Source organism: Paroedura picta, chromosome 8 (assembly GCF_049243985.1).
Source record: "Paroedura picta isolate Pp20150507F chromosome 8, Ppicta_v3.0, whole genome shotgun sequence".
Taxonomy (NCBI): Eukaryota; Metazoa; Chordata; class Lepidosauria; order Squamata; family Gekkonidae; genus Paroedura; species Paroedura picta.
Window position 1 is genome coordinate 73741575 of NC_135376.1, and position 14925 is coordinate 73756499.

The 14925-nt window shown below is 43.0% G+C and overlaps 1 protein-coding gene across 6 annotated transcripts in view; it reads left to right on the top strand.

Moving 5' to 3' along the window:
• PRKG1 (protein kinase cGMP-dependent 1) overlaps positions 1-14925 on the top strand; it is an 850812-nt gene that overhangs the window by 791496 nt on the left and 44391 nt on the right. For 5 of the 6 annotated variants that reach the window (XM_077350392.1, XM_077350391.1, XM_077350390.1 and 2 more), the window contains exon 10: positions 5983-6079. In XM_077350392.1, the coding sequence (XP_077206507.1) occupies positions 5983-6079 (97 nt within the window). Of the gene's footprint in view, positions 1-5271; positions 5876-5982; positions 6080-14925 lie in introns of those variants that run through there. The other variant, XM_077350395.1, reaches the window with a different exon arrangement.

Consider the following 14925-nt stretch of genomic DNA (forward strand, 5'->3'; position numbering starts at 1 on the left):
GATGAGTGATGATCAGAAGAACTATGATACCTCTTAAATAAAATGGGGGGGAATTAAACATGGGGCTTTTAATGTGTTTGCATTTCCCACCTTTTGTCTCGTACGTTATACAATTGTGTATTTGAACTATGGGACTGGTTAGAGACTTGTATTGCTGTAGTCTTTTAGTTTGCCTTTGTCCTCAGTTGCATTTGCAGATGGGATCCGTTTTAGCAGCTATATTCTGAAGCGCCATTCAAAATGAACTGTTTAAGAACAGATGGACTGTAAAGCTAGAACTTTGCATTGGTGGCACGATTAGAGGGGAGTGGATGCAAAGGAAAAATAACCTCATGGAATCAACTCTACTATCACAGCTGAGGAAAGGATGAGATAGAACAAAAAGTAAGAAAGTGAGAACCCCAGAGATTGGTTCAGCTGCAGAGAAAGAGACAGCAAGGCAAGATGACTCTGGCAGTGCCATTCTAAGCAGAATAACACACACAAACACACACACACACCCAAGCAGTGTTCCCTCTAAAGTGAGCACACGAGTGGGCATCATTGAAACAGGAAGCCCACTTAGTAGCAATCTGAAATTCCACAGGTTCTTGCATTGCCCGTTATAAGATTACAGCAATTATATTGTGTTTAGGATAGGAACTGCTTCACTCAACAGTACAGTACAGTTATCATTCTTATATCTAGTGACATTCTACTACGGTAAATGATCCACTTTGGCCTGTTGGAGGCAGGCTGGACTCAAGATCTCTCTGGATCTCTCCCTTTTCCTCCAGCCAACAGACATTTCTGCATTCCAACAGATGAGGCTAATTGCTTAATATGCAGTTAAAAGAGCATTCTACAAGAAGAGCCAAGGAGTTGATTTCCCCCCTCGTGTGATTTATTTTATATTATTATTATAGAATAGATATAGATGTTAACAGCAGCAAATGTGAGATTTCTTTCTCTTCCTTTGATGATGCCAGTACTTGTGGACTTGGATAATTTCTAACAAAATATGTCTTCCTGTGTGTACAGGATCAGCCTTGCTGACTTTGCAGTAAGCCCTATTAAATTGCTTCAGAGTAAACGCAGGATCAAACTGAACTGCTGTAAACCTGTGCAGGCTTTACTGTGGGGAAAAGGCCTATTCAACTCCAGGCAGTTTCTCTAGAGTATGCGTGTGTTTTACAATCAGTGTCATGGATTTTACTTGGAAGTAAATGGCACTGAGTGGCAGCCTTTAAAAAAACAAGATCTTTAGGGCCAGGAAATGTATGAATCCCCAGAAAAAGCTACTTAGTAGGTTTTATTTTTATTCTGTCCTTTCCCTTATTTGGGAGTGAATGAAGTAGTTGTCTTCCCACCCAAGATTAGTATTCTAGAACTCAAAGGGAAACTCTTCATTTTCCATGGGAAAACCCCCAGGAAAAACCTGGTCCAGAGGTTTCCTTGATTCAAACTGCTGTTCCAAGGAGGAGACTGGCAGGAGAACAAGAGAAGTCTTGTCTCAGGGAGTGCAACATGTCTTTACTCAGAGGAAAAGATTTCCAATAAAAATGCATAAAATGTCAAACACTGGCATGCCAAATCTACGGGCTTTTCCACATGCAAGGAATGTAGCCGGCCAGTCCCCAAAGGCAGGCGGCTTATTCTGGCCCCTCCATATGAAGTCACAGGGAGCAATTCTCTCCTACCTTGTTTAACGTCTTTATGTGCCCTCTGGCCCAGCGGATATGGAGTTATGGGCTGGGTATACAGATGATACCCAGCTCTATCTCCCCCTACAGATATATTTGCCAGATGTCTGGAAGCCATGACTGGATGATTGGAGCAGAGTCACCTGAAACTCAACTCCTCCAAGACAGAGGCCAATCAGGAAGCACCCCACCTTGGCTGGGGTGCAGCTTAACATCTTGTCCTCAGCCAGGAATTTGAGAGAGATCTTAGATGCCTCCCTATCAACGGAGGCCCAGGTCATGGGAATAGCCCATATGGCACAGTTATTAGTACCCTATCTGTCCTTGGACTGCTTGCCCACAGTGATTCATGCAATGGTCTCCTCCAGATTGAACTTCTGTAACTCGCTCTACACAGGCCGACCTTTGTCCCTGACCCGGAAATTGCAGCTGATGCAGAATGCAGCTGCTAAGGCTTTCACGGGTACATCTTGGAGGGCCCATATCCAGCTGAGGCAGCTACAGCTATCCTGAGGCAGCTACATTGGTTACTGGTTACAGCCTGGATCAGGTTCTAGGTTTTGGTATTAACCTTTATGGCCATAGGCAACCTGAGCCCCACATACTTGGACAGCTTGCCTCCTTATGGTCTTCGCTCTGTGGTTGCTAATCTGTTGGAAATCCCCAGCCCAAGGGACATTCTCCTGGCCTCAAACAGGGCCAGGGCCTTTTTAGTCCTGGCCCTGAACCTGGCCTGGTGGAATGAGCTCTTGGGAGGGCTAAGGGCCCTGATGGAACTGTAACGGTTTCACAGAGCCTGTAAAATGGAGCACTTCCCCCAGGTTTAATGTTGAGGCCAGGGCAAGTAAGATCAAGGGCCCCTCCACAGGCTGAGTTGGGACATCGGGCTGCACCTCATAACCCAGAGGCAGGGTACTGTCCAGATCAGGTGGAGGGGGGATTTTTATTGCTGCCTGGGTATGTTGAATTTAATTGTACTGGGGTTTTTAATGAGGTTTTAATAGCATTTTATTGGGGGACAAAAATAAACGCTTCCATCTGTCACGTGAATAGTGTGGACCCCTTAATCCTGAGGCTGCAATCTTAAAGAGAGAGAATTATTCTGAAAGCAAGTAGAGCACACTTCCAGATAAACAGGCTTTCAGATTAGGTTTGGAGAGACACAGATCAGAGATTTCACTAATTTATTCTCTTTTGACAGAGGCCACAATTACATTAGTAATTTCAGCATGGCTGTGTGACTGATGTGTTATTGCAAACAGAAAGAAGAAAATATTAAATGTGTTAGGAAATGCTAGAGCATCTTAAAAAACAACAACAACAACCAGCCTGCACAGTAACAAAATTAAAACACAGAACGATTTCAGCACACTGGCAAAACACCCTTCTTGACTACGTTTCAAAGCTTTCCACCGCGTGTTCTTTATAATGTAGATATAAAGAGGTTTGTAAGTTGATCTTCCATTTGGCAGCCGTTTAGCTCTCTCTCCTCCTTTAATATGCACATCATGGCAGGTGTAAAATGATCAATAAGCAACTGTGTCAAACAAGGTTATTCCATGAACCACCAAAAGCTCGGTGCTGATTAGCTTCTGAGATCAGATGGTCACAGGCACAAGGTTATCGGGAAGACCTATATATATAAACAATAAAGAGCAACTCTCCTGTCATTTCCCATCTGAACATTTTGGACTAGGTTTGGCCATTTCTGCAGGGTTATCCATTTTTAAAAACCCGTTGACCTTTTATCCTGTATCTGATTTCTAGCAAAAAGAAATATTTTTCCCTGTCCATGTCAACCCCAAAAAACAGCATCAGGGGACATTACAGTTGGCCCTCTGCCACAACTCTTGCCCAGCGAAGGGCCCAGCCCAACCAGAACCCCTCACATTGCAGTTGGCTTCTATGGATTAGTTTAGTTTTCTGGGCATGCCCCAGAATTCATACAGGACTGCAGCTTTCTCAGACAGCAAAAGAAGACTCACCAGGACAGGAGCTGAGACTTCTTCAGATGGCAAGTTGTTGAGTGAGGACAACAAAGAAAAACAATGCTAGCTACTTAGCATATCTAAAAAGTTAGCATACTAGCTGTGACTGAAGCAGTGGGCAGAGGGGGTCATGGCCATTAGTCATAAGAACAAGTGTTTCAGGGGACCCACAAATTATATGGTCAGGGGAATGTTTACTGTTGCTGCCCCACCATTCTTTATGGTCCTCTTTGACTAAAATGTTCTATGTAAATGTTCCAAAATGTAAACCGCCCAGAGCCGTAGGGAAGGGCGGTATAAAAATATAAATAAATAAATAAACAAACAAACAAATAAATAAATAAAAGATAAAGGAAGCAAACGCTTAAGGACGGTAAGCATGATACAATATGATAACAAACACCAGAATACAGAGAGTAATAGGTGTTGTTTTATTTATAGCATGTTGTTTTATTTTAACTTTAACACTGTGCCTAGATGCCGAAAACTTTAGTCTGTTGTTGCTTTGAGCATAATAATTTAGGATGGCTTTATGTGTGTGTTTTTCAACACCTCTGATTTGCATGACTCTGGGGATCATGTTGGCCAGCACCATTAGAGTTGTTGGGCTGTGTGTTGTCTTCTGCCCAGTGTGTGCCTATTAGAAAATAATGTTGTGAATTATCACTAGTTCAATTAAAATGGCATCACTATTGAACATCGTTTTAAATCCACATAATAAAAAAAAATCTGTGATGATTTTTTCAACTTGGATTGTAAAACATGAATACGATCTTTGCAACTACTTCTACATGCCTAAAAGAGATTTTCAGCCAGGGCCTCCCTGTCCCCCAGAATTACCTGGCAAACTGCATGGGAATGATAAGGGCTTGGTGTAGGCATAGAAAACCCATCTGGGCCCCTGGATTTACCTACAGTAGTTAAAAAAAATATCTCAGCTACTGAGCAGGGTGTGGCAAGATGAACCTAAATATGATTGAAATAAATTAGGACAAAAAGTCACAGCTAAATATAGGGATGCCAGTCCTCAGGTGAGACCTGGGAATCCCCAGTTCTACAGCTCATCTTCAGGTGCCAAAGATCAGTTCCCCTGAAGAAGGTGTCTGCTTTGGAACATGGACTCCATAGCATTATATTCCATTGAAATTCCGCTCACTCTGAGCTCCACGTCCAAAGTCTCCAGGTATTTCCCAACCCAGAGCTGACAACCCTAGCTAAATGTTTTAAGCCCCTATTAACTGTTTTCTGAATTGTGTCCTCTGATTAATCCTTTATGTCCTTACAAGTAGTCTATTTTGGAATGCTCGGAGAACCTCCTTTTCCCTACATGGTGAATATTGTTCTGTCGCATCTGAAGAACAAAGGTTGTGCTTGAAGGGGTCATGCATACATCTGGTCTCCTTTTCCCCCTGTGGAAGCCAAATGCTTCTCAGATCAAACTTCAGTAAGTGGGTGGAACCTGTTCTTCTATTTCCCCCCTCTTAACCTTTCTAAAAATACTCTAATCCAACCCAAGAAGTTATTTTAAGAGTTTCATATCCATGGCCATGCGGATGGGAAGCTTGCGTTTGGCATGCGTGCATGTGTCAGGTTCCCATGGTTCACATAGTTAGTCCTGTCTGCTTTTCAGTTCAAGTCGGTCTTTGCAGAGGCTAAAGAAACAGCTTCTGGACTTTGGGACCACAAGCTTTGGAATCTGCCAACTGAGTTTCTAAATGCAGAAGGAGAAAATGCTGCTTTGGAAATGTTAATGCCTGTCTGAAATAAATTCCTTTCGGACATCTCCACGCCTGTTCTCAGGATATTGGATTGGATTGCATTAAACCTGGCTGTATTTTCTCTCCAGGGACCTTAATGATCTTGCCATTTTCAATAAACATTTATAGAAACTCTGCCAGCTTTTGGATAAGGGAAACTCATATGAAAGTCTTTATCTTCCAAAAATACTTAAAAGAAAAAGAAAAAGAAATACCCCCCAAAACCTCACCAGAAGATTAATAGGAAACTGTCAAGATGTAGCCTTCAGCTGATAGCTAAAATTGAATTACAGCACAACGTATTGCATTACAGACATGCTGTTGATGCATTTGGGTCTCCTGTTCTGAAAGGGGGAAAAAAGCAAACAGATTTTGATTGTGAAACTGGGACCAATAAAGCAATGGGTGAGAAAACCAAAGAACTTTAAGGAACAAGATGGAAATTAAGGTGATAAACCCTGTTCATCGCTCGTGTCATCTGGGAACAGAACTGCATGGTACTTATGTCTGCATCTACTCTAAGAAATTTCCATTTTTTCGCATTAAAAAATCCAGATATGAAGCCGAAGCTGCCTTCTTCGCCAACCTGAAACTGTCTGACTTCAACATCATTGATACCCTTGGAGTTGGAGGTTTTGGAAGAGTTGAGCTGGTAGGTAGTCTCTGCACAATGCATTTGAAATCTCTGTTTTGGTATTGTTGACTGTTGGGAATATTGAGGGGGGGGGGAGAATAGTGTTTTGTAGTTATTGTGTCCGAGATGCATTACTGAAGGTTGGATTATTAAAGTCAGTTGCTGAAAATCTGTGATAAATTTTCCAATCAATGAAAAAAAATATCTCAGGAAACCCCTGTCATTTGTTTGATAACTCTGGATTTAGCACTCTCCCATGTATTTTCATATATAAATGCTGCTGCAGCTCGGAAACAAATCTGTACAACCAACATGTTAATATAAGACCTCATTGGCGATCATAACATTTCAGAGGAAATAAAAATGTCACTCAGTATTGCTATGACGATAAAAAGACCTATTTTGCAATCTGAATTATTATGAAATAACTGAAAATCAAGTCGGGAAAAATATTAAACACTTGTGCTGGGTCGATGTGCATACAAAATAAACACATAGAATGTGCAGTATTATTAGCTGAGTGACTCAGTGGTGAGATCATGCATGCCAGATTTATACTAGCACGAAGGACTCCCTGGTAAATGACACCAGGAGGACTCCTAGGAACTCCTTAAAGTTATGTACAGTGCACTAAACACATTTAACTGCTGCCTTTGCAGCGGTACAGAGCTACCCCTTCCATGAAAGTCAGCCAGTGGCATATGAACCACATCTGCTCAGGATAGATGGCTGTGACACAATGCAAATAGGGCACCCCAAACAGTCAGTGGACAGTATCTGAATCATAGTCTAGCGCAGGGGTAGTCAAACTGTGGCCCTTCAGATGTCCATGGACTACAATTCCCAGGAGCCCCTGCCAGCGAATGCTGGCAGGGGCTCCTGGGAATTGTAGTCCATGGACATCTGGAGGGCCGCAGTTTGACTACCCCTGGTCTAGTGGATTCATTGAACCAGGCAAAGGATTCAGGACAGACTGTGGATTGGCACTGGGGCCTGCTGTTCAGCCAAAAGAAATAGGAAATCCTCCGGGGCAAAGTGCAAGTACTTGGGAGTGCCTGAAATAAATCCAGCCTGGGGAACTGCAAGCACATTTTTGGCTCGGTTCAAAACCGGCTCAACATTTACAAGTGTTTTTGTGGAGCATTTGGGAAAAGTTTATCCGTTCCCAAGAATTCTCTACCTAATCCTGGCAAGCGTGTGCTAATGGTGCTTGTGCCATTATCACATTCTCCCCTGGGAAAAGTCTGTTGGATTGGTAGCACATGTATAATTAAGTTACCGCAGAATCGGGTGCTGGAACATGCAGGCTCCCCCTGTTTAGCTGAGAGCTGAGAGAAGAGTTGGGTTTTTAATCTCCTCCTTTTTACTACTTGAAGGAATCCCACAGTGGTTTATGAATACTTTCCCCCTCCTTTCCCCACAACAGTCACTCTGTGAGATAGATGGGACCGAGAGAGCTCTAAGAGAACTGCTCTTCAAGAACAGCTCTATTAGTAACCCAAAGTCACCCAGAAGGGTGCATGTGGAGGAGGAGTGGGGAATCAAACCCCGTTCTCCAGATTAGAGTCAGTCTTTCAACCACTACACCACGCTGTCTCTCTGTAGGCTAGCATTGTCTGCAGGCTCTCTTTGTGCAGGCTAGCATTGTTACTTTCTAAATATCCCCATAGCAATCAGTGAGAATTGTACTAAAATTAAAGGATCAACATTGAAGGACTGCTGCTCGAATAGCTAGGTGTGACTGCACAATTTTGAGCTAGAGAAGATCTTTTGAGGCAAATAGTACTTGATTTGTAATACAGCCAGGCATCATGAGCTGGATAAATCACAAACTTTCAGCCATAGTTACTTGGATCTCAGGCAGTCTCTTTTTTTCCTAAATTCTATTTTTAATATATTTTTTGCCCTTAAAAGTCTTTTGTCTGCATACCAAACTGTATTCTTGGTGAAGTTTAAAAACCCATTGAGTGCTTCCGAAAGACAGCTTCCGAAAGGTGCGCAAAGTTTCAAATAGCTTTGGTCTGGTCCATGTGCAAAATACTGAACTGTACCTGTTGTTTATATATAATAAGCCACCACTTATTTTCAGTGTATTGTGTTTCATAACTAGAATTAGTAGCATTGTGTTGTCTGGCAACTACTGGACAACACTGCAAGTGTGGCCAAACTGTGGCTCTCCAGATGTTCATGGACTACAATTCCCATGAGCCGCTGCCAACACTCTGGCAGGGGCTCATAGGAATTGTAGTCCATGGACATCTGGAGAACCACAGTTTTGCCATCTCTGCAAGCATTGTTTTATGGACACGCAGTTGATGCATTTGAGTCTCCTGGGGGAAAAAATGCAGAGATTTTGGTTGTGAAACTGGGACCAGGATGAAGGACTGCCTGGAATAGCTTGATACTACACATTGCAGTCAGAAAGTTGCTAGAAGAGTCAGTCACTGGGACTGACCTGCAAAAGACAAGGTAACAAGGTAGCAGGTCTGTGGCACATGCAACGAAATCTAGACATTATCATTACCACAGACATTAGGTTCGACCCAGACTAAACTGGCAATTTCCACTGATCCCCCTTTCCCACACAGAGCCCCTCAGGTGATTCCACAAATTCCCCTACCCAGCAGGAGCAGCATTTGGTGGAGATCAAAGGACCCCAGGGTGGAAGGCAGGGAAGTTCCATTCGGTCACTGGAAAACTGAGTCTAGATTCAACCACAATAAAACCCAGACCTCATCCACATCTTACCTTATGATTCAACATTCAACAGAGACATAACAAACGTTTAACAATGCATCCTTCTGGCCTACAGACTTGTGCTGTGTTCCTACTGAAAGTCTCAAATTGTGCCTTATCCAAGGGGGGGATGTGAGCAATTTTCAGTAACTGGAGTGTTGATCAAGAAAGGACTCAATGTCCACTCCTAGAAACTTCAGGCTCAACTGAGCAAGGCTATATGGCCTCCTCATCAGAGAGTTCTTCCTCCAATCATATTGCAAGCAGGGAAGGAACTCCAGAATGTAGAGGAGGACATAATTAGCATTCAAGTGTTTGCACTGACTGCCCCCCTGGACCCAATTAGAATCCTGCCTGGGTTATGGTAGCTATTTCCCAAAAGATATAATGACAACAGCTGAAGAATGTGCTATTGGGGAAAACCCAGATCACTGCAACTTCCTCAATATGGCTGCATTCCCATAGATGTCTGGTGAGATTTCCACATGTGGGAACTGGCCCTATTTTTCATCCATGGACTGTTTCTGGAAAGTGCCACCCATGCACAAATAAGAAAAGAAAAGTTTATGGGTTGAATCATGCTTGCTGAAATGCCCAATTACTGTAGTTCCCAAATATCACTTGTATATATTCATTTTTTTAAAGGTTGTAATCAGTCCTGTGATTAAAAACTGCTGTGTCTGTGACTCAGGGTAAATACTTCCTAGCTTGCCCTCAAGAATGGATAAAGCCACCTTTGCATCGATGTTCAGATATGGTCCGTTTAAGTACATGGATGGTGCTGCAGACGCCTTAGTTGTTTTGAGACTGTATTCTCTTAATAGATTTAGATGCGGCCACATGTCCTTTAGAGGAGAGAGTCAGCAAAACAAATGATTTCCATCTCTAAGAAGATTGGACTAGAATTGGCAGTGGGGATGGGGCTTTCTTTAGCTGAGACAATCCACAGCATAAAATGTACACAGTGGAAAATGTTAACGGTCATACTCAGAGTTGTTGTTGTTTTCCCTGTGTAATTTGGTTGTCTGTATAAGTTAACAGACATCTCGAGTAGGATTACTATTCATGGAGTTTCCTGGTTTTTTTTCTTTTTAATTGACCTCAGTCTCATTATCTCTTGGCGGTTAGTCTTGTTGCCCTCTTTTTCATCTTGTGGCTACTTCATCCATAGGGAGTTTGTAGAGAGAGACAGCAGAAGAACCAGGCTAATTTTTCACGCAAAAGTCTGCAAAGGGCTTGATTCTGAGGTTGGATAAATTACAAATCTCATTACATTTCACCTCCACTAAGCCTTCACACAACTCCAAGAGGAGTTGTCAGGTATACTTCTTTACTTCCTCCCATGTAAGTGAATGCTTGCCATTCACCTTGAAGGAAGTTTTTTCCCCCCTCCACTCTATGGACAGAAAATAAGGGCTGCACTTAGGGACATGGAGCAACAAGAGCAAAATCTGCCTTCTTCCCCCGACACATCTCGAGACGGGTCCCAAGTGGGAGTGCAACTGCGGTCCATGCTCTGTGCTCCCTTTCAAATGCAAGCCCTTCCATATATATGCGCCACCCACTGGAAGAACTGATGGTCTGCTAGTGAACATTAAAACATGAGCTGTTTGAGCAGAATACAACAAAACTTTGACCATTTCCCCAATGTCAAGTGCAGAGACTTACGTTTGCTTCATAAATGAGACAAAACAATCAGTGCCAGCTTGTTCCCTCCTCCCGAAATACATAAGAAGGATAGTTTGAGCACCTCCCGATTGACATGTCTATGAGACCTGGTGCAATCTCCAGAGCTGCTATCATCCATCTCAATGGAGACTGCCAAATAAGCAGAGGGTGTTCCAAGAGACGTCTGTCTCATGTTTCTGCCCGCAGACAAAATAAAAGGAAGTAATAGAAGATAGCCAGACATCCTGTTTTAACAGCAGTCGCTCAACAGAAATAAACTTCATTCTTACTTGAGTAAGGCATCATCTATACATTGCCCGTTCTGTGGGAGGAGGATGCCACTGTCTGTGCCAAGGGTAGTCAAGCTGCAGTTTGACTACCCCTGGTCTGTGGTGTCTGGCTGTAAACTGCCAAAGCTTGCCGTATGGATCCTTTCTATTGTACAGAGCTCATAAAGGTCATAGGGAATATATAGAGCAGTCTTTCTCAACTCTTTTACAGGAGAGAAATCCCAAAGCATTTTTCAGGCTTCGAGAAACACCAGAAGTGGCGCAATCATGCAGAATATGATCAGAAAGCATAGCTATATCTACACTCACCCGGGGCACTTCCCACCCCCTCCAAGCCCATCACTGGCCATTTGTGGTGTGTGGGGGGGGGCAAGTTGACATGCCTATATATGGTCATATCACTTGATAAATGTTTAACACATTTAAGAAATATATTAAAAAATAATTAAGTCCAACCCATTCAGGAAACCTTTCCAGAGCTGTCAAGAAACCCCAGGGTTTCACGAAACCCTGGTTGCAAAAACCTGATAGAGATTCTAAGTAGATGTTGATTTTATGCCGTGTTCAATATAGAATTACTCCAGTCCATGGTCTGGCCTTAGACTGGAGTAACCCTATATAGGATGGCACTTTTTTCCTCTCCCCATAATAGTGTAAGTTGGAGCACAATCTGGGCAAAACTATTCCTGGACTCCAGAGGAACATGAGATTTCTTCTGTGTGCAAGCACACTGCTGGGATTCTGCAGTGCCACAACATTTTTTCAGAAATTCAAGAGCAAAGCTAAAAGAAATTTGGAAGTTGGCCCCACCCACTTCAGTGGAGAGGGCACCAACATGCATGCTTTGAGTGGGGGGATGTGCTAGTTGACTGCTACTGTAGCAACAACATAGCAAACCATGATTTTCATTATGTTGAACTACACTTCCATTTCCCCATCTTTTCTTTCTCTTAGGTTCCCCCTCCCCTTTCCCTTGCTTCTCTGGTTATTTGTATCTCCATGAGCTGGATGGCACATTTGTGGCATTGCTGTCCAGTTTTAAAAAATGCCTGTAGCATGGTAGCAGATTGGCCAGTTCTGTGAGATCTTTTGAGGAGCACCAAGCAGAATCCTGCCTGCATTGTCAAGAGTATGATACAGGCCCACTAAGAATGGCTTCTTTCTCTCTTCATCACTCTGAAAACCATATGCCCAAACTATGTTGTTGTTTCAGAGATCCCTGCCCTCTTACAGCAGGATACCACAGGAAGAGATCTTCCCTCTCAGAACTTCAAGGGCTTCTATCTGGTATTTACCATCCCAAAGAGTGAGGGAGGTCTTTGCCCTATTGTGCTCCTGAGACAGGTCATCACCATCTTCCTGCATACCAGAAAATTCCAGATAATCATACTCCGCACAGTGTCTGATGCATGGTGCTCTGCTGACTTCTGACTGGCCCTCTTGGCTTTGATTTTTTCTGGCTTGTGAAGAACCTGGTGACTTTTGAGTTGTTTTATTTTCATTCCCTGATGATATCAAGAAGCCTTTTTTGTTTTGGCTGGAATTCTCTGTTAAGGGCAAAGGTTAGAAGCATCTGATTGTTATGGAAAGCCATTGGGAGAAAAATTAAAATAAGCTTCTTAAGTGATGAGGGTATACAAAGTGGGATCTGAACAGAGAGCGGAGGAGAAAACATGGAATACAAGATTGAGAACCACATTGCCTGTCGCCCTTCCAAGGAGTTGCAGTCGCCAGAAATAAGCTTCCCCTTAACAAAAAGAAACGACACCACTAGTCCAGCTTAAACATCACCAGCAAGAAAGAGAGTTAATATTGAGCAAACATTTGTTCCATCATAAAATATTAGAGTTCAAGAGAAGAATATTTTAAATATCTATTGATAGGAATATTTGCATAGGTAAAGGTAAAGGTATCCCCTGTGCAAGCACCAAATCATGTCTGACCCTTGGGGTGACGCCCTCTAGCGTTTTCATGGCAGACTCAGTACGGGGTGGTTTGCCAGTGCCTTCCCCAGTCATTACCGTTTACCCCCCAGCAAGCTGGCTACTCATTTTACCGACCTCGGAAGGATGGAAGGCTGAGTCAACCTTGAGCCGGCTGCTGGGATCGAACTCCCAACCTCATGGACATCACTTCAGACAGCATTTCTGCTGCTTACCACGCTGCGCCACAAGAGACTCCTTTTGCATATGTACACAGCATAAAAGTTATGCAGCCAGAGTCCTCTCTGCTTTCTCTTCTTCATGTCTGTGGCAATAGTTCAGCATTTGCTCCCACCCAGAGCACTATGGTCTTGTCTACATTAAGCTTCCTTTTATTAAAACCCTCATTCAGTCCTTCCCTGTTTCTAAACATCGCTTGTACATTTGCGCCTCCCTGGATTTGGAAGGAAAGGAAAGATAGGGTTGCATGCCAGCTGATGAGTCTGTGGTCCAGATCGCTAGGTGATTTTCCTCAGGAATATCATGTTCATGTTGCAAAGCAACAGATTTTTCTGTGGAAGGGGACCGAAGCAGAGTCTACACCATCACTGGTAGTGGTCACCCTATGTGAACAATTCCTCCATCAACTTATTAGCCTTTCTAACCACTCTCAATCCCCCTTCCTCCAAATAATAAATAAATAATAATAAGCTTTATTTTTATCCCCTGCCCTTCCCACAAGGCTCAGGGTGGGTCACATCAGTCATAAATTCCATAAAATTTAAAACCATAATTTACATTACAGCAGTTCCAACTAACCTTCTTGCCACTCATTGATAGTATGACCTATTGAAAAGCAACACTGATGTTACTATTATTATTGGAGGGTATCCTTACTTGGCAGATGTATCTTCCCATGGTGCTCTGATGGAGTATAGTTTCTTGGAGTTCTTCTAGGATTTTTCTAGGGAGGCAGCTGATAGTTGTTGAGGGTGTTATCTTCCTGACCTCAGGAACCCAAAAGTTGAGCTGCAAAAACAATATTTAAAAAATCTTACAAATATTTATTAAAGTGCACTGATATACATTAAAAACTTATTGAAAACAACACATATCTAACTGCACATGCCCAAGTAGACCAAACATATTTCGACCCCGAGGGGTCTTCTTCAGTGCTCAAATTAATGTGTGGAATGCTCTTTTGTACAATATCAAAATCTAAAGGTTTGCTGGGTGGCAAAGAAAAATCTGTCACGTTTAGCTCCAACTAGTATTTTTAAAGTATCTTATTTGGAGCCCCCCTTCTAAAATATGTATTATCTGAGGCCATTGCTCTTGGCTCTTGCCTAGCTCTACATTAAAGTGCATTCCCATGTGTGCTAGAAAAAGCTTTCTCATCCTTACTTGGGAGATGCATCTTCCCATGGTGCTCTGATGGATTATAGTTTCTCAGAGTTCTTCTAGGATTTTTCTAAGGAGGCAGCTGATTGTTGTTGAGGGTGTTATCTTCCTGACCTCAACCATAGGCCTGGCGGAATAGCTCTGTCTTGCAGGTCCTGCAGAATTGATCAAGGTCCCACAGGGCCCTGATCTCAGTTGGGACAGCATTCCACCCAGATGGGGCCAGGACTGAAAAAGTCCTGGCTTTGGATGAAGCCACTCTCACCTCTCTGGAGCCAAGGACTGCATTTTGGTCCACAGACCGTAGTGCTCTTTGGCGGACATAGTAGGAAGGGTGATATGCACTTACGGTGGACCCAGACCATTTAGGGCTTTAAAGGTCAAGATCAAAACTTTGAATCTAATCTGGTCTCTAATCTGGAGCCAATGAAGCTGAGGAAGTACTGGTGTCATCTGTGCCCCTACACTGGGTCCCTATAAGAACTCATGCTTCTGCATTTTGAGCCAGTTGGAGTCTCCGGGTCAGCCTCAAAGGAAGCCCTGCATAGAGCTTTCATGTTACTGTTAAACAGCCATGATTTGGTCACAAAATATAACACAGACCTCAAGACAGACTAAGATCCTGGGCCTTGTTTCACCCATCTAGTCACCTTTGGCTGTGATGCATTTGAGATCAAGTCATGCCAATGGTTATGCATGTTAACAAATAACACAATGACCTAGCAAACACTTGCAACAGCAGCAAGTAGTTCTTCAAATGGTCCTTCCCACCTGAACCCCAGTTTTGCACAACAGGTCTGCTATCAGTAGATGTTTTTGTTTTAGCCAGCATCACAGGTGCCAGAAT